General features: G+C 37.1%; 4 protein-coding genes across 9 annotated transcripts; all 4 read right to left on the reverse strand.

Moving 5' to 3' along the window:
• Positions 1–925: 925 nt before the first annotated feature.
• On the reverse strand, positions 926–6,013 carry LOC133715358 (U-box domain-containing protein 35-like). 3 transcript variants are annotated; one of them, XM_062141836.1, is made up of 10 exons: positions 5,798–6,013; positions 4,946–5,169; positions 4,701–4,822; positions 4,499–4,620; positions 4,148–4,338; positions 3,617–3,939; positions 2,914–3,015; positions 2,372–2,800; positions 1,355–2,104; positions 926–1,243 (listed from the first exon to the last, which is right to left on the reverse strand). In XM_062141836.1, exons 2-10 carry the CDS (start codon positions 5,148–5,150, stop codon positions 1,061–1,063), a joined length of 2,427 nt encoding a protein of 808 aa, XP_061997820.1. In that variant the 5' UTR covers positions 5,151–5,169; positions 5,798–6,013; the 3' UTR covers positions 926–1,060. The 3 variants fall into 3 exon arrangements, with proteins under 3 accessions (XP_061997820.1, XP_061997819.1, XP_061997817.1); XM_062141835.1 differs by having other exon boundaries at positions 3,617–3,945; positions 4,946–5,182; positions 5,798–6,011; XM_062141833.1 differs by having other exon boundaries at positions 3,617–3,945; positions 5,798–6,009.
• Positions 6,014–9,492: 3,479 nt separating this feature from the next.
• LOC133716064 (derlin-1.1-like) lies at positions 9,493–11,934 on the reverse strand. Its single transcript, XM_062142800.1, has 7 exons — positions 11,814–11,934; positions 11,280–11,415; positions 11,037–11,110; positions 10,706–10,799; positions 10,492–10,620; positions 10,192–10,352; positions 9,493–9,996 (listed from the first exon to the last, which is right to left on the reverse strand). Exons 1-7 carry the CDS (start codon positions 11,828–11,830, stop codon positions 9,774–9,776), a joined length of 834 nt encoding a protein of 277 aa, XP_061998784.1. The 5' UTR covers positions 11,831–11,934; the 3' UTR covers positions 9,493–9,773.
• A 275-nt stretch (positions 11,935–12,209) lies between these two features.
• Positions 12,210–16,749, reverse strand: LOC133717377 (ceramide kinase). 3 transcript variants are annotated; one of them, XM_062144082.1, is made up of 12 exons: positions 16,398–16,749; positions 15,786–15,908; positions 15,534–15,701; positions 15,311–15,403; positions 15,071–15,163; positions 14,747–14,972; positions 14,412–14,499; positions 14,084–14,233; positions 13,748–13,849; positions 13,099–13,479; positions 12,667–12,733; positions 12,210–12,584 (listed from the first exon to the last, which is right to left on the reverse strand). In XM_062144082.1, exons 1-12 carry the CDS (start codon positions 16,572–16,574, stop codon positions 12,447–12,449), a joined length of 1,806 nt encoding a protein of 601 aa, XP_062000066.1. In that variant the 5' UTR covers positions 16,575–16,749; the 3' UTR covers positions 12,210–12,446. The 3 variants fall into 3 exon arrangements, with proteins under 3 accessions (XP_062000066.1, XP_062000065.1, XP_062000063.1); XM_062144081.1 differs by having other exon boundaries at positions 14,412–14,496; positions 15,786–15,947; XM_062144079.1 differs by having other exon boundaries at positions 15,786–15,947.
• A 708-nt stretch (positions 16,750–17,457) lies between these two features.
• Positions 17,458–20,703, reverse strand: LOC133714920 (probable isoaspartyl peptidase/L-asparaginase 3). 2 transcript variants are annotated; one of them, XM_062141203.1, is made up of 7 exons: positions 20,546–20,703; positions 20,138–20,309; positions 19,596–19,660; positions 19,089–19,478; positions 18,957–19,015; positions 18,522–18,626; positions 17,458–17,891 (listed from the first exon to the last, which is right to left on the reverse strand). In XM_062141203.1, exons 1-7 carry the CDS (start codon positions 20,606–20,608, stop codon positions 17,672–17,674), a joined length of 1,074 nt encoding a protein of 357 aa, XP_061997187.1. In that variant the 5' UTR covers positions 20,609–20,703; the 3' UTR covers positions 17,458–17,671. The 2 variants fall into 2 exon arrangements, with proteins under 2 accessions (XP_061997187.1, XP_061997188.1); XM_062141204.1 differs by lacking the exon at positions 20,546–20,703 and having other exon boundaries at positions 19,089–19,489; positions 20,138–20,212.
• Between the last annotated feature and the right edge of the window lie 474 nt (positions 20,704–21,177).

Consider the following 21,177-nt stretch of genomic DNA (forward strand, 5'->3'; position numbering starts at 1 on the left):
TTTAAACAAAGTAGCGTATTCAAGATTTATAAGGTGAGTTTTAAACTTTATACTCTTGTGCACGGCCACTCTAAGTACATCATGCAGCCCTTGAAAAGGGATTCCTCCAACAAAGTTTAGAGCCACAGACGCCATAATTATAATAAAATCAGAAAACTATTACAACTATGTATTTTCAAATCAAAACTCAACCATGGTTGTTGCAGATCGATCAAGACCAGCTTTGCTCAAAATCCTCATGTGGATGATACATATCGTGAGCCCACCCTCCTTGGTTTACGTCCTTGGCCTAGCTGTTTTGGAAACTAATAAAGAGATAAGAAGAAACTTTTGTAGGAAATTCGAAATGACACCTATTTTAATGGAAATTGAAGTGTGGAATTCAAACAATCAATTACTTCATTTTTTATATTTTCCACATTTAAAACGCCAAATCAAGTAATTCATGTTTAGAAATTATGAATTCCTTATTTTCATTTAAATTGCCTCTTCTTTTTTTTTCTTTCATCCAAACACACTTAGAGAAATGATGGCCGGTGGAGCAGAATGAATAGCAAGTCCATCTAAGCTACAGATAACTAGATTCGTGTATTTTAATGTCTCCATATTTACCATGCTCACCGCAACTTCTATGAGATCAACACGCTCTTCTTCTAGAGGACAATCCTAGACCAGCACTGTAGCTTCTGCATGTACCTTCCTTTGGCTTTCTTTATTAAACGACTTCCAAAAATAAGTGAAATTGTCACTTTCGGTCAAAATCTCCTTGTGCTTCCATACCTTCTCAGTTCTCATCAATCCAAAGTCCAAACCAAAACAAATATATGATTTCTTGGGCACGTTTTTAATAGAGAAGAGGACCACATTCTATTGTTGCAATACTCTTGCCCCCTTCATGTCTTCTAATTATATAGTTTCTTGTCCATGAGTTCTTAATCCTTTTCTTTTTTTGGATAAAAGAAACTTCATTCAAAACATTCACAAGCCTCAACTCCTTACAAGATACATCTAAACTATCCCTATATACAACCTGATTAATAACAATGAACAAAGGCAGATGCTACTGTTTTCTAGACTTCCACTCCACAATTGCAGAAAGAAGAGTATAGTTTGGTATCAGGTGCTTGTTTGGCATAGCCAAGTTTGTCATTGGAGAGTTATCACTCTCTTCAAGCCATTTCTCTATTGCCCTGCGATCATAAGTGTAACCATCCGCGGCGACACAAGGCTCATTCATCACATCCTGTGACAAGAGAAGATAGTATTTTGATTGTCGATCACAAAATAAAGAAAAATTTTGAGATGGATATAAAAGTATAGTACAGGCCGGGACTACTATATTATGCATGCATACCTTGAGAATTGGACAGATGAAGTGGTTTGGAGGTAGGCACTGAACTGTGGAAGCTGAGTCTCTTGCTTTTTCAGCAACCTCTTTCAATCTCTCCAGTGCTGGAACCACTTGCTCTTTCAAGTCAGGTCTGTCCCTACGTCGAAGCTCTGCACAGCTCAATCCCAATTCAGCTAATTGCCTTGCCTCTTCCACTGGCCAAGACCCAGCTTTAGGATCTAAAACATCCTTCAAACTTTTATCATGAATAGCTGTTTCCACCAGATGAGTTATAGCTATTGCAGGTTTTGCAGTCAGCAACTGCAAAATCACCATTCCCAAAGCATAAACATCTGATTTTGGAGAGATTACCCCAGTCCGTTGATACTCGGGGTCTATGTAACACATTGTCCCAACAGGCCCTGTCTCATTGTATATACTGGACATAGAAGGGTCTAAATTAAGCATTGTAGAAAGGCCGACATCACCAATCTTGCTCACAAGGTTATGATCAAGCAAGATGTTTGCTGGTTTCAGATCACGATGGATAATTGGTTTAGGCTTTGAGCTGTGAAGAAAGACTAGAGCTGAGGCTACTTCCCAAGCAATCCGAAACCTCTCAAACCAAGGAATGGGGGGTGTGTTATTTTTCTGGTTCAGCCTGTCATCCAAGCTACCATTTTCCATGTATTCATACACTAGGCAACTATGATCAGGGCATGCACCAAGGAGGAGAAGCAAATGGGGATGTCGGATTTTGCTCAAGATTTCAAGCTGCAAGCCAAGAGGAAATGTAAATTAGTATCCAGTTATATAGTTTGTCTTTAGAAATGGTTCCATGCGTTAAAACAGAAACTTTAAAGAGCAAGACCAACTTAGCTACGCCAATATAAATTGCCTGCTGAAGTCTAAAGAGCTGTTACTATACAATAGATGAGTGTCAATGTAGTGGCACTAATGCAGGAAGGAGTTTTGATATCAAAATGAGCTACTATAAGAAGATAAATTAACTGCTTTGTTTGGATCCTGAATTTTCCTTACCTCCTGCAAGAATTGCTTAGTTTGGTGATTCTCTTTAGAGTGAAGGACTTTTACTGCTGCAGTTGTATGATGGAAGTTGCTCTTATAAACAGTTCCATATGCACCCATACCAATCCTAAGATCCTCAGAGAAAGATGAAGTTGCAGAAACAATATCTTCCCACCTGAACTTCTGGTATTGCTGCACAGGACCAACTAGTACATTTTCAAGCTTTTCTTTTTCCTTGGCATCATGAAAGGCTTTCATTTCTGCTTCTCTCCTTTGAGAAGCTTCACTTTCAATACACTGTCTCATGTAGTCAGCTTCTATCTTAGCAGCTTCATACTTCTCCTTCTCTTGTTCTGCCAGCATTTTGGCTTTCTCCTCCATAGCACTTATCTCCTTGAGCCTTACTGCTTCCTCCAACCGCCGATTACTTAAATTGCTTATCTGATTATTAAAAGGAAAAATTTCTTATGATCCAAATAGAAGTTCTTACCAGGGGTCAAGAGTATCACCCAGGTCAGTTGGATAGGCAAACAAACAAGGATAGAAATACCTACCTTCCGAGAAGCATCAATAGTCTCACTTTGAGCCATTGCATACATTCCTTTGACATGTCTGAGTTCAATTCTCAGTTTTTCTAGCTCCAGGTTGATATTTACCTGCAATAAGTTGAAAATGATCAGTATAATTACTTCTGTAAGACTAAGTATATAATAACACATATAGCTCTCATAATATGGACCAACTTCAGACACATGTTTTCATAGATGTAACCAAGTTTTTTTATTTTTTTATTTTTATTTTTTTTATTATGGAATTTCATATTGGTTGATAAAAGGTCTTCCACTCTTTTAAATCACCTTCTTAGACTAACGTATTTTGTGGTTTAGACAAAGACTAGTCGCCAACGATTAGCACATGAGATCATGAGTTCAGTGGGCATTCGACAGCATGAATATTGCATAGAATTATGAGGCAAATGGACCTTAATCTAGAAAGGTTCTATGTATACCTACCTGGGTTTCTTCCTTAATGTGAAAGCTACTTCACATATCCGAATTTGACGAAATAATGAACATACAAACAAAAAGAATCATGGTCAAAAGATAGTACAGTGCTATGTGCAGCAGTTCAGCCTGTTTTGTAATCCGAGAGCACTACCGGGCTTTCAAATGAAAATAATAGTATAACCATATCTTTTGCTGCATATTTAAGTGAGTAACACTATTTAATCAAGTGAAAGAAATCAAGAAGGGCTACCTGGCTCTCAGATGAATAATTTTTAACTACATCTGAGGTGGATGCTTGGTCAGAAGTCCATGACTGGTTATCTGTTACAAAGCTTCGAGTACTAGAGGAGTGACTCAATGCACGTCCAACATCTGAGTTACTAGGATAAGAGTTCATAGTCATAGCATCCTTCTCCTCCCCAAGATCCAGAGACTGGTGTTTAGAATGAATGATTTCATTTGACTTTGCTTTTGTATTCAGAAGATTTTGGTTCATACTTGAAAGAGCTTGAAATCGCTGCATCGGTAGGGAAGGAGAACGAAAATGAGAGTATGAACCAACAGATCCACGATCTGTGCCTAGTAGGAAAAAAAAAAAAAAAAAACAGAATGCATGAGTTAATATTTTACATAAAAGCATCATTAACATGGTACATTATCATATTATTGCAAGGGTTGCAACTTATGACATGAATGGCCTCCATCCTCTATAGAATACATATACAGTGCACTACTATGTCAAATATCAAGATGGAACTAAACCTTATCCCATGTACATTACCTGTTTGTGAGCTGGACGCATTACTCGAAGAACTGCTGATAGAAGAAGTGTCACTGTTATCATCTCTGATGCTTCCAACAGACTGGGAATCAGATGGGCGTAGTGATGACAATTTTCCTTTTGAAACAGCATAGACTGTACAAAATCCTGGTGTGCAAGCTGAGATTTTTGGGGACAGTCCCTTTTGTTTCCTAAGAGTAGTATAGTGTCAACACCATCAATGGAAAATAACCAAAACCACAGACTACTCCACATTACATATACATAAAGACAGTATGATAGTGATATACCAAGTAAAAGCAACCATATCTATTGGGACTAAAGCAACAGGAAGAAAAGTTGGATAGACACCTTGTAAACAAGCCACGAGATGGGGCACCTATGACAAGATTGCTTATAGCAGACTCAGAAACCTCCTCTGCTATTGCATTTGCCACATTATCTGACTCAATGACTACAACATCAACTTGCACCTACATTCAAAATAAAGCTGATTACGCTCTCGTTTCCTGGATTTCTTTATATCAAATTTCAACAACCAAGAAAGTCATACCTTCTTAAGAGTACACATTTTCTTGTATGGAAGAAGCAGCTCACTTGTCTGCCACTCCATGTCCTTTCTATATGCAGCTACTACATCTTCTCGTACTTCTGAAATAGGAATCAGATTCCCCACTATAATCACAAAATGAAGAAGGTACAAATCAGTCAAGTTCAGTTTTTTATTTAGTATACATGTTTAAAAGGGAAAAAGGTACACAGCTTGGCTCCAACATAGTTGTAGAAGCATAAGCTTACTTGGTGTTGGAATTCCAGTTATTCTTGCTCGGACATGTATCAACTTGAAAAAGAGGTTTCCTTCAGGAATGAACTTCTCCAGCGCCCACTTCACAATGTATTTGCTTTTTCTGTTGCCATTGATAGCAATGGCAACAATCGACAGAGGGGAAGGTATCTGCAATGTGAGATTGTCCTCTGCTTCAAGAATTTCACTTCGATCCATTTCTCTGCCACGTATATATCTGTTAAAATGAACTCCAAGGAAGCACACAAGAGCACCATTAGTTATCGCAATGAACCAGATCAAAGAAAATAAATTAGCATTTAAAACGTATATACATTTTTCTTCAACAGAAACAAGTGGAATATCTTCAATAGAGTAAAACATCTTTAATTTGAGCTCCTGATAATTCTTATTGTATCGATCTTATGACTTTATGTAAATATCTCTTGTTGTGAGATGAAGATAAGTCCGAGATGTAGTTGCATTTGTAGAGCACTATACTGTTCAAACAGAGTACAATACAACACCAAAGCAAGTTCTTCAAGCCAGAAATTCATCAGCAGCTCTAAAGTTTCATAATTGTGTGCACACAAAAACATACACAGACCCAGAAAGAGAACTTCATGGTTAACCCAAAAAAGAACTGAAACTTCATGGCACAATCCTGAAACTTACAACAATAACCAAAATTCTAAAATATGCTCATACAAACATGTATATGTATGTGTGTGTGTATTTCCATGTATGCAATTGCACAAAATTCTTCCTTTTCTGTTCTTAAGGCTCTCAAAAGTTCAATGAACAACAAAACTCAAAAACCCAGAAAAGTTGCAGACATTAAAACTCCAAAGATGAAAAATACATACCAGTTGCTTAAGCTTCAAGACTTAAACTTTGAGCTTTCCTCGACTCCTCTTGAGAAAAGAACGGAAACCCATCAACACTTAAACCTCTTTGAACATTCAACCACCATTTTCAGGGTTGAAATACATTTAGCTGGCATAAGAAGATGACGTGATATATAGCCAACCCCACAGGGCTCGTTTTTGCCTCTCAAATTTTAAAGCCAACGTGAGGGATGCCTCACATGCCTGAAAGCTACGGCACTTTTAATATTGGTTTTTCTCCTGTGATACAAAAATGCAAACTTTGGTAGTAAACTATGTTTAAAAGCAGCCATTTGGTCTGTGTCTGGTGTGACTTGTGAGTTTTGTGTTGTTTTCAGAGCCCAGAGGGATGTGACTTGGTTTTGTATATTGTACCTAGTTGTGGAAAATTTAGTGCCAATAATTTGAACCAATTTTTTTAATTTTTAATTTGTAATTTATAATTATTTGAATGAGGACCTACATAGTAAATTAGTATTCAGCTATTCATGGTAGGTAAAATGCTGAAATTCGTTCCAGATACATGTCACCATTTTATTACACTCTTCCTTTTCTTTGTTTGCTTCCTTTAACAGTCAATCTGAACCATAATTTAGCCTAATAAAAAATTAAGATGTAACAATTCTTCCGGCGTGACCATCAAACTGTATGAAAATATAGTTTTGCCGGAATTTAAACAAGGGGACATAGCATGTAACTAAAGTTAACATATGGTTGGTGACTTTGTGTTGATCTGTGTTGTGTTTTAATATCTTATCGGATAACGTGATTTAGCGGTCATGAGTAAATATCCTTGAATTTTTTCTTCACCACTAATTAAGCCATTTTGTTATCTTTTAAGCTGCAAGGAAGTTCCCTATATGTAATGGCATAATTGGGAATCTACCATAAATATTCTCCAAATATCTAGTGTATTTCAATGAGAAAGATTTTCCAGTTGTCATTTGAAAAACTCTATTAAAGAGAAATAAATAGGATAAAAATGAATATGGAAATTTGGTTGGTTGCCTTGTTGACCCCTATGATGAGAAACACGAGGGGATGGATTGAGACGAACAGTAACATTGCAAAGAAATTGACATCATTCGATTATAGTTGACAACTAATCTGGTGGGTAGCTCCACTAGGAATCTGGACGACTTCCTCATAATTTTCATTCATAATAAGTTGATAACGTTTTTTTTTTTTTTTTTTAATGAATAAGGGATTAGGCTATATTAGCTCTTCGGAGACAAACGATATAGGGAACCCGTCCCCCTATTTTTATTTTATTAATAACATAAAAAGAAAATACAACCTAAATAAGGGGGAGACATAAATCTTACCCCAAAAGCTAGAAAGAAAGACAAAATGAAGTGAAAAAATTGAAGCAGAACCTCAAATTTTCCCAACTTCCAACTGTTAAAACAAGCCCAACACCAACCCATGCAAGAAAGAGAGTTAAACATGGCGAAGGTAAGGGAATCCCAGATCATCCATACGAAGATAAGGAGATATATTAGGCGGAGGAGAAACATGCCAGACCAGGGATGGAGAAAGTAAGCCCATGTTTGCCATTCTATCAGCCACCGTATTTCCTTCCCGAAGAATATGAGAACAAGTTGATAACGTATTTGGTATAGCACTAAATAAATTAGAACATTCAATCATTCAATGAATCCCAGGAATAATACTAGTGGTTAAGCTCATTCTGATCCCCATCTCATTCAATGAATCCCAGGAATAATACTAGTGGTTTGCAAATTCCCCATCTCTTTATTTTTGATTACCAATATATAAAAATATCCGAGAACTTGACATTTCTTATGAGAAACATAAGCTCACAGAGTCACAGTCATCTCCATATTTATATTAAGAAGACATTCCATTTAAGTCAAAGATCTTTGCTTAGTTGGTATTCTGAGGTTATTAAGATCTCTTAATGTTTTTTTTTTTTTTTTTTTTTTTTGAAAGGGGTTTGGAACCCAGCCTAGCTGGGAGGCTCAGCCCCACGTCCGGGATCTCTTAATGTCTCTTAATGTCTTAATTGGACGTAAATTTTAAAATTTTAACTTTTGAGATAATCTAATTCTTAAACGTATATCTTTTAGCTTCTACGACAAGTACATATCATTATTGAGGGTAAATGCTACGAAAATTCTACCAAACTATACTAGTTACTAGTCGTAGAATAAACTGAAAATTCATATCAAACCATGGAAACCGTCTACTATGTCGTACAATGTTGTAGGGCAAAACACTGCTCGTGGGCAACAACCAAGAAATGATGGATTTAATAGTCACATGTATATATATGTATATATATGTACATGATTGATGATTCACATAGCTAAAAGATGATGTGAAGGGGTTGACATGGTAGCTCGAGTTGTTAGATGCACATAATAGTCGAAACGTATGTGTAATTCAACGAGGTCTATGATATGATTGTGATGTGATGCAAGTTAGGGAGAGAGACAGTCAGACAGGCACCACGTTCCAAGCATGACTCTTTCCAATTTCCCCTATCAATCTTGTACTGTTTGATTCAAACATTACATGGTTTTAGGTAGGTGAATGTTTTATATTGTATTCCAGAGTATTGAGATTCTGAAGATGGAAACTGTTAGATTAGATACTACTAATCTATCAGCTTCTAACTCGAAGTTTCAACACTCCGAAACATTATATGCTGTTTAAGTTTATTGGACGGCTTAAGTTAGTGAATGAAAGAATGGTGACTTCATGGCCTAACAGTTGGGTGACCTGGTCTTATTTATCAACTCAAACGCTTTCTTTGAACTTTCACACAACTTTCAATTCAACCCTTGGTGGCTCGAGTTGTTAAATGCACATAATAGTCGGAACATATTTCTAATTCAACGTGTTCTATGTTGTGATGTAATCCAAGTTAGGGAAAGAGACAAGCACCATGTCCAGACTCATGCTTTTTCTTTCCAATTTCCCCTATCAATCCTTGTACCGGTTCGATTAAGAGAGACATTACATACTTTAATTAGGTTTGTGAAAGTTTATAGTATTCCAGAATACTGATATTCAGAAGATAGGAACCGTTAGATTAGACACTGTTATTGTGAAAGTTTTATAGTATTTTAGAGTATTGAAATTTCAAACCTGATAACTATTTGATTATGCACTGTTATTGTGAAAATTTTATAATATTTTAAAATATTAAAATTCTAAAACTGTGAACCGTTAGATTCTGCACCATTTTTATAGTGTATCACACATAATAAACTAATCCCCCCACTTTCAGCTCTAGAGCAGAGCATTAAGCAGTCTTTAAGTTTGTTGGACTGCTCAAGTTAGTGAATGGAAGAATGGTGACTTCATGGTCTAAACAGTTGGGTGACCTGGCCTCATATGCCAACTCAGACACTTTCTTTGAAGTTTCCACGCACCAACTTTCAATTCAACCCTTTCACTCATTCGCATATAATTTTGATTCTGTCCTTTTGCTACAACAACTCTTAGTTCTTGATCTTGACATCTTGCATCTTGCCAGATGGGAAAGGCATTAACTAAACGACGACTTTCCTTCCTCTCTAGTTAGTCTACTCCAAAGTCCAGTATTTGTTATACAGATATGGTCCATGCCTCCATGGACCTTAACTGCTTGAATTGGTTCTATGAAGCCTTATAGCTCCCAAACTCGACAAATGTGCATAAAGATAGAAGAACCCCCATGAGTATTTCAAATGCTTTTTGAAGGGTCATAGTGACCTCACCTTTCAATCAAATTAGGATTTTGCTAGGGGTCGGAATATGATATGGCTTTTGTGCGAAATTGCCCACATTTTTTTTGGTAGTTTTTACTAATGCATGTCGTTATATAACATGCCTTTAATCATGGATGGTAATTCCACTAACGCATGTCTGTTAATATGAAGGCCATCATTCAATAGACCTGATACGTAGTGATTAGGAATCGTACATAAGCTAGCTACAAGGCTAACTAACTACGATCGAGTCGGTGGCTTCTTCCCCGAAAAGCAACTCCATCACCCTGATTAGGCTGCTGGCCGGTGTTTGTTTGTGGCTGCTCCGGAGTGGGTGTTCTTCGAGTATTTCCGTTGAGTCGGAAGCTTCTACCTTGGAATGCAACTCCGGCGTATGGACTGCTCTGCACTGGAGCATTCACTTGGGTTCCCTCACCCCAGTAGGCTACTACTCTGTGCCTGGAAGCATTCATCAATTAAGGAAAATGTCTCATAATATTCTTCAATACTAGCTCATGCATTGAGGTCCATTACTAATTAAATGTCACCAAATCTGCTTGTCAAAAGTGTTAGTTAAGTTCGATCAATGTCATAGAGTCCAGTGGATGAAATTTGATAGATAAAATAAAAATGACTTTATTAAGAAAAGGATACACCCATAGAGGAGTCTTGAGGGTGAATTTTCCACCAGCAAGAGGATGAAGCACTGTCAGAAAGTAGTAGAGATGTCCTGCAACTATCCCTAACATGTCTGGCTTCAAAGGGTTTCCCACCAACACATTAAAAGCCAACATTACGTACGGAAGATAGAACCCCTATAACATCCACAAGATCAAGACTTGCAAAATGAGTGCACAGAATGACTTTCCGGAAGTGTGGATTAAGAAATATTGCTGCAATTCTGTAGCTCTTACATAGTAATGTAGGTAAAGAGATTAGATGACATAGGTGTACCTTCAAGGAAACAAGCCCATATACGCTAATACGTGCATTTGGGAACTCACGAGACCAAACATAGACGATCATGAAAACCACAGAAGTCCCCATAAACGGAGACCACAAAAGTGGAACAACAGACATCACCTAAAATCAGACAGAGTACCATATAATGTTAATATCCATATCTGATATGAAATAGATATATATTTAGCTGAATTTCTGTAATTACCAAAAGCGACATTGCTCCAAAGATGAGCATCCACACATAGTCTGCAGTTCTCTTGTCAAAGGGTCCTCTCTCCAGTGACACACCATATTTTGCTCTATGGTAATTACGAAGACAAAAAGATGATCAAATAGCTTAATGTGAGGCACTACCATCATTAAGTTGTCATTTAGCTTATTAATATATCAAATTGTTAATTTTTTTTTTTTTTTTTTGTAAAAATCAAATTGTTAATTAACCAAGTAACTTTTGCCTTTTGGTTTACTAGATGAGGCACTGTTAGTGTTAATACAACTATAACTTTCTAATGTTTATAGAGGCATTTTTTTCTCACATTATGTAAATCTCCATAGCAAACGGGAGCGAAAACGGTCCGAGGAAGAAGAAATTGGTAAACAGCCTCCAAACCTTCAGTGAATCAATCATCATTAGTACAAGTTAAACATGATGAGGTGATCAACAATAACAAGTTCGATTTTCTCGGACCGTTTCTCATATTTTATTTGGCAAGAAAGGTGAGCAACACGAAATTTGAGCAGCCTTGGATTACTAGAGTTTATAGTAGATTTTGATTTACCTGGAATTGTTTAAAGACAAGGCCATAATCCAGATAAATGCTCTGAGCACTAACAAATTGCAGGGTAAAGGCAGTTGTAGTCATCAAACAGGCCACTCCAAAAGTCTTGCTCACCGGAGGTAGAGATCGGTAGTATCTGCACTCATAAGAAGAATGAGATTAATTCTGTCAATGGACAAATGAAAGATTACAGACTTCGATCCATTTGAAAATACTCAATTTCATAATTTTTACTAAATGGTGTAGCAGAAGAGTGAGCATTGATCTTATCCACTTTAAAATATTGAAACCTAACAACAACTCTCTTCCTTCTTCCCTAAGATACTAGTAGTCTAAAACCCAACATGGTTAGAACAAAGTACCAGTGCCCTATCCCATATGCTTTAGTACCCAATTCACATATAAAAAGGCTGGACCAAAACCTTCTCTAGTCAATCAAATGAGAAATTAAGCTACTCAAATCACATGATCATCCAAACGTGATTGATCGAAAGTTCGAAACCATCACACAGAGAAAAAAAAGAGGTTGCTTACTCCGCTGGTGTAGACATGGCAAAAGAAGCAGAGGATACCAGGGGGTTGAATTGGAGTGCTGCTACATGAAGCAGAGTGAATAAATAAGTAATGGAACATATACAACTGTGATATGAATGTATTTGTCATGTATTGAAAATTCCAAGGGAGTGACTTTGGAGTCGTCTCAAAAACTTAACGGAAGGGTCAGGAAAAACTTTGGTTTGGCCAAGTCTTCCATTACTTGACCATTGACCACTGACCAACTTCATGGAAATACAATGCTGTCTTAACTTTGAAATTTTCTTCTTGTCTAGAGTAACTCAGACAACTGGAATGTTTCCTATGAGCGCCACGTGCCACCTTCTTACTAGATTAATGAAAACCATTTCCCACGGCAGAACTTTAAGACAATGGTTTATCTCAATCAGAAGCTCTTTATTTCATCATTTAGAGTTGTTATACAAAAATGTCTATGATACATGACACTAATCTGAGTTTAGGTTACAAAGCTTGAACAAGGAAAGCGCTGAGGAAGCCCCATATCTTCCTTCCAACGTTCCATGTAAAAAGCCAAAAAAATAAATTTAAAAACTCGATGTACATATATGCATCAATGGAGATATTCTCGAATAACCAACCCTTGGTTCTCTATCAAACTTCAGGACCAGTGGCGAACAAGCTGACAAGACCCCGGAATACTTGTGCTGATAGTTGATGTGCTTGAAATGCTTCACCATCCAAATTCCAAACACTCTCATTGCCAGAAGAAGTAAATGTAAAAGCAGGGGTCTGCAACCAAGAAATTTAGTATTTACGAGTGAGACGATTTGGATAACAAAAGAGAAATGAAGTATGTTTTGAGAAATCATACCTTGTGGTGTTCCACAAACTTGAAATCAAAAGGATTTCCACCTTTCCTTGCAAGCTGTGTAAGATGCCTGTATCATGCATAAAAGGCTTTAATACGAAGTCACATAGAAGTGAAAAAATTTCAGTACTCTGCATCAAAACCTCCATATATTTCTCCAAAATGGTCATGACTCATTACCACGATTAGCAAGCATGACTAGCATGCTACTTGTCACAGTGCAAATTAACACACAACAAAGCCTCCCAAACTCATCATAAAAAGTTGTTTGGTAATCAAGATCTTGGATAGGCCATCAAAAGATTATAAACTGTAAAACCCCAACTTATTATTATTATTACTTTTAGTTTTAATGGGGACACTATATCAACCATTCTCCAATTATCGGAGGAGAGGGCAGAAAAAAGGAGCATTGAGAGGGGAACTACATATTACCAAAGATAGAGAGCATGAGGACAGTCTTTGATCAATATGAGATGGAGGAAACCATCTGAAAGATGCGCATCAGCCACCAAACCATCAGGTGCTTTTTCATTTCTACAAGAAATTACTGCAGCACCGACACTGAGAAACTTTCCCTTGGAACTGGACCATTTTGTCTCTCCTGCATGTGAGTAAGGGGTCGTATGGGAATCATCTGTGGACCCGTGAATAGGCTTGGTGCAACAAACGTTGCAGTTGGCACGGCATATCACCTTTTCAGATTTATTTGAGCTCCAAAATGGTCTCTTGCGACCACCAAGATTATCTTTCTCAGAAGTTGAATCTCGTTCTTCTGATTTGACATCTAAATATGCTATTTCTGCCTGATAGGACCTGAACAATACAGGAATATCATAAAGTTAGACAAGCTATTGATGAGCAAAACTAAAAGTAACAAAAAAGAAAAATCTTATTGATCATAATATAAAGGTAGTTAATGAAAAGAATCTATGTGGTGTATGTATGCCAAAAAAAGAAACCAAGAGATGCATAGCTACCAAAATATTGATCCATACACAGAGACCATATTCATGACTTGAGCCCTAGCAGTCATGATTTTGGGACTCTCACAGTAAAATTTGATGACCAATTAGTGACTTACCTGTGCCTCATAAACACCCTTGTTCCTGCATAATCATATCGTTTAGGTCCCATCCAACGGTACTTTTCACTCTCTGTAATGACATCTCCATAAAATCCATACCTAAAAATATCGAGCATATAGCTTTTAGAGAACAGCTTTTCATGTGAATATACATGGACAGAGATATTAGCTAATTTTGCATAATTAAGTCACTGCCCGTCATTTATTTAGAATTTTGGACGTATTAACACATAGGAATAAGAGAAAGTACTGATTATTAGAGTCGGTAAAAGGTAATCGCAGTTATTTTTGGGTGGATAATATGCAACGACACCAGTTAGAATGAGAAATTACCCAGCAAAAGAAGCTGCATAGCGCACATAAGGTTCAACCTCCGATGTAGATTCTGTTTTCCACCTCACAACTTGAGCTACATCAAGCCACACTCTTTTACCGAGGACAATGTGAAATGCAGATGTTATAGGATCTCGAGCCCCAGTTGTACTGAAAAAAAGAAAGGCAAACACCTTTTGTTAGACCAAATAAAAGAATATCAGCTCAAATATAGGGAAAATAGTATCATATCAATATGCTCTGGAAATCAATAATCTCATATATGGCGTAATGGGAAAACAATAAGGCAGAAAAATCTTAATGCTGATTCAAAATTGCAAAGGAGTACCACATCACAATGGCATCAGTTGAGCCAGCAGGAATGAGTCCAAATCTTAAATGTTCATTGGGGAGGGAAATCTCAGGCTCTTGATCTACTGGGTTTTCAAAACAAGAAAAAGCGATAATCAGGTACTATGCACTTAGTAAATACATATAAAATATAATGAAATTAAATGTAAATTTTAATCATCATGGTTTTAAAATACACAATAAACTACCAACACTGCAAGAACCATAACCCAGTCCCTTTAACTCCAGTGATATGTCAGCTAACCACCTTTTACAGCTAGGAATCAAATTCAAAGTCTGACTTGTATGGAAACATCTGATTATTGTACTTACTGATATTTAAGACTCCTGAGCCATTAATACTTGAACTTGAGAGGAGGGGAGACTGCTCATTATTCTGAGAAGAAGCTTCAATAACGGTTTCACTTGGATCATTTACAATGAGACTCTCATTACAACTAGCAGAATCAAGGAAATCTGAAGGAGTAGGTGGATATGGAGCTTTATGCCTTGAAGAAAGAAATCCATTAAGAATTTCGTTGAAAAAACCATCACCACCCTGGAAGCAAATCAATTGTCAACAATCACTAATTTGGAATGAGATGGATAATCATAAGCTACACTTAAGAATAGACAAAAAGATCATAAGTTACTTACAACAGCTATCACTCCATCATATGAAATAAGCTCCTTGTTCCCTATAGTTGCCATCACATCATATGCATGCCCTGCCCTTTCGGTCACAATCACCTGATGATGGAAGTGACATCTCTACTTGTTATAACAGTATGCGATTTAGCAGTATTACTTTCTTTAGTAGACTTCTTAAATGCAGGATTCGAGTAATCTTGGTTCCCACCAAAAAATCAAAAGCAAATAAAGAAGCTAAAAGTTTACCTTTGTTTTCACTTTAGCACGGGAGAATATAGGAGCCACACTGTCCCAAGTTTTGCAGCCATTTCCCTTCCCACTCCTTGGATGAACAAAAACCTAGCCAAGCAGAAAACGTTTCTGGAAAAGAATTATATTACCACTTTATGTCCATTTAGATCAACCAACTAACCAACTTATGATTGAAACAAGAAAAATAATGTAGTGTTTAGCCAAGTACGATACATACCAGAAGATTCTTTGGCCTCCCCTGCTCTAAGTCCAGAGAAGCCTTGATTTGATTGACCCAAATCTGACATATATGGAGATCCTTATGACCAAATGTATATGTAGCAAGGACCCGAGCAGACGGAAGAGTCCTTGAGCTCTGGAAACCATGGACTGTAAAGCGGTACGTCTGCATCAATGTAAACACAAAACACATTACTACCGGATGAAGGACTTAAAGCACACATAACTAACGAAAAGGAATTGAACAAACCTCAGAGACACGTTGACCCTTAAGGCATTTTCGAGCATTTGAGACATTTGATCCATGAATCACGCCATAGTTGATCAGCTCAACAGCATACACATCTGCAAACTTGATCTCGGTTGTTGCTACCTTTGAAGCAAATTTGATGCACAAACAAGTTGAGTCATCCTGATATGTTAGACATTAAAGCAAAACATAAATGTTCACAGGTAAAAAAAAGCTACCTACCTATGATACATTACAACATCCCAAATATGAAGGGAAGCATAAGTGTTCAACTAGAATAAAAGAACTGATCTTTTCCACAGAACTCACACAACAATGATGAAAACAGAAGAACCCACTTGGCTTTCAGGCCTAATAAGCACAAGACAACCAAAACCAATACAAAACAAAAATGATCAATTATAGTTAAAGGACTGCTTTTTTTCACAAAACTCATACAACCATGATGAAATACAACAACCCAATTACCCTTCAGGCCTAATAAGCAGAGAACATACCAGAACCAACACAATTAATGCAAAAAGAGCATTACTTTCAATCCTGAAGTAGCAAAAGAACCATTTTATAAACGCAAAACCATGAAAACCAAGGAACGGGAGAGTAGAAGTTTACATTGTCCAATGGCTCGAGCAATCTCCAAGACAACCCATCAGAGTTGAAGGAGAGGCTAACTTGGCCGACGTGGTCCAATGAAAGCGTGCAGCTCAGAAGGGAGGCTTGGGCGTCAAGCTGTGCACGCGGGAGAGATTGGTGTTGTTGAATAGAGCCATCTACATAGCCTCGTTCCATTCAAAAGGACATGAGAGGCTTAAGGTGAAGAGGTTTCTGAGACAAATCGGAAAAAGAAGGTGGAAAATTCAGAAAGCGGTGATGGGTTTTGGCAGATTCCGGGAGGAAAGGCGTTAGAAAAGTCGTTGTTGGTATGGCGAGCTGGAAAAGGTTCGGCTAATATTAAATTCTCTTCTTCTTTTTTCTTCTTATTGGGTTGTATTTCACTATTTTGTTAGATATCTACTAATTTTCAACGAAAATTTTTCAGTGAAAATTGGACCTCATAATTTTCATAAAAAAGTTATAAAAAATACTTTTCCAAAAGGATGATTTCTACGTAGTAGCAAAAAATCAATGTTCAGTAAAAATCGCATATTACATTTTCTCATCAAAATTTTTCCATGCTCAAATAATAATTTTTGAACACCTTCAATTGACAGTACTCAAAAATCACGATGTCATTTTTTTGTTACAATTTGTTTGAAAACAATAAAATTTATTGAAAAAAAAAAAAAAAGTTCGAGGCTTTAGACCTTTAGTGTTATGTCAAATAGAAGTTTAAAACACATCATAAAATTCCTACTCTACAAATGGTGAGCTTATGGTAAAGGAGAATTTCAAGAAAATAGTGTCAACAAGGTTTAACACATTTCGGCATTTCATTACATTCTACAAGTGGAGAATGACACCTCCGAACGAGCCAAACCATGCAAAAACATATTTCTATTTAAATTGTCATTTTCTTTAATCTCACAATTGATAAAAACATGATTTTAAAATGTGTTCCTATTGACGGCATATCAAAATTTGCAACGGATTCTTTTACTCTCCTAATCCATCAAGGATGGTTCTTGCCATACATAACTAACTTCACTATCATGAAAAACTGTGCGAGTTAAGAAGACGTAAATCTGGCCAGAATAAATCAATAAATTCATCCATTGAAAAATAAAGTTTTTAAAACTCATTCTTCAGGGATGTAAATGCCTTATGGATTCGTATAGTCGTGTCCATCAAAGTATTATTCTCTACAGAGCTGGAAAATTAAGAATATATTGTATGCAATAAGGTTGATCTTCAGGAACAATACAGACTTGATGTATACCCCTAACTAGTTAGGGCAATACCGTGTAAACCTTCACATCATCCATGTCTGGGTTTCTCACCGAGTACTGAAATGTCCACCCATGGCAAGCACCAGCATGCACGCCGTTCTTATTAATTGCAAAAACGGCTCCCACAAAATCAGGGAATTTTCGTGCAATGCGTGATATTGCATCCTTGGCAGCAAGCTTAGGCTCCATCCCTAATCTCATACTCTCCACAACTTGATAACTGTTTGGTAATCAAACAAAGTACATCCTCAGGTTCATAGAATGAAAGTGAATAAATTCAGTGCAGGAGGATCAGCTGAAGTTTGCCAAGGGATATAGTTAATCATGACAGCAAAATCAAAACACATTTAGGACTGAAGACACAAAGTGAAAGTACAAAACCAACCATCATATAGACTAGCAAAAAATAGATAACATAACGATGTTATACTAGTTGATGAACCTACATAAGCAGCATTGAGAAGTAGCTTACACATTAAAGTAACCAGTGCTGCATGCAGGAAGGGTAAGATTGGTTTTGCTATTTGGAACACAAGGCTCGAGGCCAGCTGCTTATAAAACTTCTTTCTTTTTATAATTACTAGCTTCAAGCCACTATTTTGCAGAGTAAATAATGATTAAAGCTTTTGAAAATATGCAGTCAATGAGTCGTAACACCAAGAGGAAATTTCATGGTGGATTTCATTTAGTAAGATTTAGTATTGTTGACCAAATTGACATTCCACAGCAATATCCCAATGCTTCAGCCATCAAAGGAATATTTTCTTTAAACTAGGGCCAGGAACAGAAGTGACCAGTAACTCAGGTAAAAGAGAAAGAAAAAAAAAGAAGGTTTTCTTCTTTTCATTACCATGGAAGGAAACGCATCATGATGTCACCATCTCCAGTTGCACCACAACCACCCACTTCATCATCAGCATATGAAGAAGATCCTGCAATAGGTCCATCACCCACCCTGTAGTAAATAAAGCAATTCCTTAGTACTTCAAACTGCGAGTGCGGTGATAAATTTGACAATTCATCATTATTGATTAGCTTTTATGACACCAATCCAGTAATACCTAATAGCAACAAACAGATAGGCGGATAGGAAGCCAACCAATTGTATCTTGTCTAAAAGCCTTGTAATATTTGTATAGCATTTTACAGAAGCAGAACCAAATTTCACAAAGTGATACTTATGATAACAACAATTGAAAAGTCAAAAGGACAAGCAAGTGTTGTAACTTCTACAAATAAGACTATAGTATAATATGAACCAGTAAAATGTCGAGGTATAACTTACCTCCCTGGGATCTTGAATGTGGCTCCATTAGTCGAGGTACCAACAGCAATGTGACCCATCTGGACAAGAAGAATATGGTAAATTAGTGAAATCAAAGTTTACAACGAAATCTAGCGAAGATTATTAACTTACTTTATCAATAACTGCCATTGATATGGTGTCATGGTTGTGAAGACCAATATGAGAACTGGATCTAATATTGCCTACTGGAGTGGTATTTGAACATGTCTCATCATAAAGGCCTACAAAGTCCTTTGCATGATAAGGGCCACATCCACCTTTAGGTACAACGTCTTTCCAAAAGTTAGGTTGGCAGTGATTTTCTTTCCATTTAATCCACTTCTCCATCGACTCTGATGAACTAAGGTTTGTTGGTCCTGGAAGACCCATTGAAATAGCAAACACTGAGGCTTGCTCTCCAACTAGCAGAGTGTGTTCAGTATGTTGCATAACTAACCTAGCAGCTTTGATTCCATCTTTGACATACCTCATGGCAGCAACAGCTCCAACCTCCATCGTCACCTATGGATGTCCTTAGCAAGACATATAACAGATAGTCACTTTCAGAGAAATCAACACAACAGGCAGTTATAACAAGAACAATGACAATGATAGAAGGGATATGTGAATACTGCTTACCCCATCCATGACCAGAGCATCGATTGTCGTCTCTCCATTCTCATCTGGACTCCCACCAGGCCCAACTGTCCCAATAATATGATTAGTAAAAAATTGCCGATCCTAGCTATGAATCCCATCAACATGCTTAGAAAAATTCCATATGTCAAATCCCAATATTAATATACACTTCATATTCGAGCTAGGATCTCACCATTAGAAATTCACTTGTTTGTTATACAAATGCAATACCATTTGAAGTTCCATTGCCCAGAAGAAGCAACACTGAAATATTACTATTCCTAGTTTTCCAAGCACATCCGAGATACTAACAACTAAACTAATGTTGGTAGCTAAGTAGCTAACTGAATCATGAATCTCACTACAAATTAGAGTATCAACACTTTCTCTTCTAATGCACACAAAAAGTGACTACCCAATTCAGTAGATAAAAAACTAAACTCAGCATTTACCATTGAATACTAATCAAATCATGGGCATGAGTACAGAAAAACTAATGACATTTTTCTCAACTCAAGTGAATCAAAGATTGAAGCTTTCACCTGTACCATCACATCTGAGTTCCTCACAAGCCGAACAGCCCTCAACAACTGCATCAACTGCAGAAAGCCCATTATCAACAGCCCTCCAAGCAGCTCTGACAGCCTCTACGAAAGGCCAAGTGCTCACCACCAGAGGGTATTGCCCAGAATTCAAAGCTTGGTGCCCTTTTACCTAATAACCCATTAAAAAGCAACCCTATTTAATGAGTAATTGAATTCAATCAAGCATATTTGTAATAAAGAAGCAGATTATAACTGTTTGAAATCGAATTGGGTCTTTCTGAAAAGAAAAAAAACAAAAACAGTAAAGCAGATAGCTTTTTCATTGTTCCTTTATTTCTGAGCAACCCAGCAAGACTAAATTGACAAAAGATGGTGCAAGACTAAATTCTGTGACGTTGTATTTACCAGGAAGAGAAGTAAAAGTGTAAGGGTCAAGAAACAGGTAGAGCTCAGGGTTTTGGTAGCCATGGAGTTTGGTGTTGATTGTTTTCATTTCAGAAGTTAAAAAGGTACTGCTATGCTATCCGGACTGGGTTTGACTTGCCGGTGAAGAAGAAATTGCTTCAACTCCTGTATGAAAGTCAAAAATTTTGTGTACGAGTCTTAAACATGTAGCCATTGGTGCGGTGAGACATAAGTGACAGTGTGACATGGAGCACCCTATGTGCCTATAGGATCTAAGACTCAAATAACATATTCTGAGTATCAATTAAATATCAAGTAATTGTTTTTTTTTTTTTTATGGTAATAGGTCAGCCCTTTTATTAATATTCAGCAAGCAGTACAAAAACGAAACACCCCTATGGGGTCGACAGAAAGAATCGTTCATTAGAACCTCATGAACCCTATTCTAGCAGAATAAAATCCCAGAAATCCCGAGTACATCCACCTTTTGGTAAATTCACGCACTTTTATTCTAACAAAAACCTAGAAACCTCGAAGCTTACATAAAATGGTTCCAACTAAGGCACTGGTTTTTGCGACCCAAACAAAAATTAAACGGCACTATGGGCCATAGAGACCCACAACATCCAATC

This window comes from Rosa rugosa, chromosome 6, assembly GCF_958449725.1.
Source record: "Rosa rugosa chromosome 6, drRosRugo1.1, whole genome shotgun sequence".
Taxonomy (NCBI): domain Eukaryota; kingdom Viridiplantae; phylum Streptophyta; class Magnoliopsida; order Rosales; family Rosaceae; genus Rosa; species Rosa rugosa.

Bases quoted from the DNA above. Each gene is read 5' to 3' on its own strand.
- LOC133715358 (XM_062141835.1), bottom strand. From the start codon at position 5,150: ATGGATCGAAGTGAAATTCTTGAAGCAGAGGACAATCTCACATTGCAG. The intron at 3,946-4,147 runs GTAATGTACATG...TTTTCCTACTAG, and splicing joins TGCGTCCAGCTCACAAACAG to GCACAGATCGTGGATCTGTT. The intron at 3,016-3,616 runs GTAGCCCTTCTT...AACTTATTGCAG, and splicing joins ATTATTCATCTGAGAGCCAG to GTAAATATCAACCTGGAGCT.
- LOC133716064 (XM_062142800.1), bottom strand. The intron at 10,353-10,491 runs GTACACCTATGT...TGGATGTTATAG, and splicing joins ATGGGCTTGTTTCCTTGAAG to GGGTTCTATCTTCCGTACGT. The intron at 9,997-10,191 runs GTATCCTTTTCT...GAATGCTTCCAG, and splicing joins CTCAAGACTCCTCTATGGGT to GCACAGAGTAGTAGCCTACT.
- LOC133717377 (XM_062144079.1), bottom strand. From the start codon at position 16,574: ATGGAACGAGGCTATGTAGATGGCTCTATTCAACAACACCAATCTCTC. The intron at 15,702-15,785 runs GTTTGTTCAATT...ACATTGATGCAG, and splicing joins AGGGTCAACGTGTCTCTGAG to ACGTACCGCTTTACAGTCCA. The intron at 14,973-15,070 runs GTAAGTAACTTA...ATTTGCTTCCAG, and splicing joins ATGATGGAGTGATAGCTGTT to GGTGGTGATGGTTTTTTCAA.
- LOC133714920 (XM_062141203.1), bottom strand. From the start codon at position 20,608: ATGGCTACCAAAACCCTGAGCTCTACCTGTTTCTTGACCCTTACACTT. The intron at 19,661-20,137 runs GTGAAAGCTTCA...TTATTGGGACAG, and splicing joins ACTCAGATGTGATGGTACAG to TTGGGCCTGGTGGGAGTCCA. The intron at 19,479-19,595 runs GTAAGCAGTATT...GGACATCCATAG, and splicing joins ATGCTCTGGTCATGGATGGG to GTGACGATGGAGGTTGGAGC.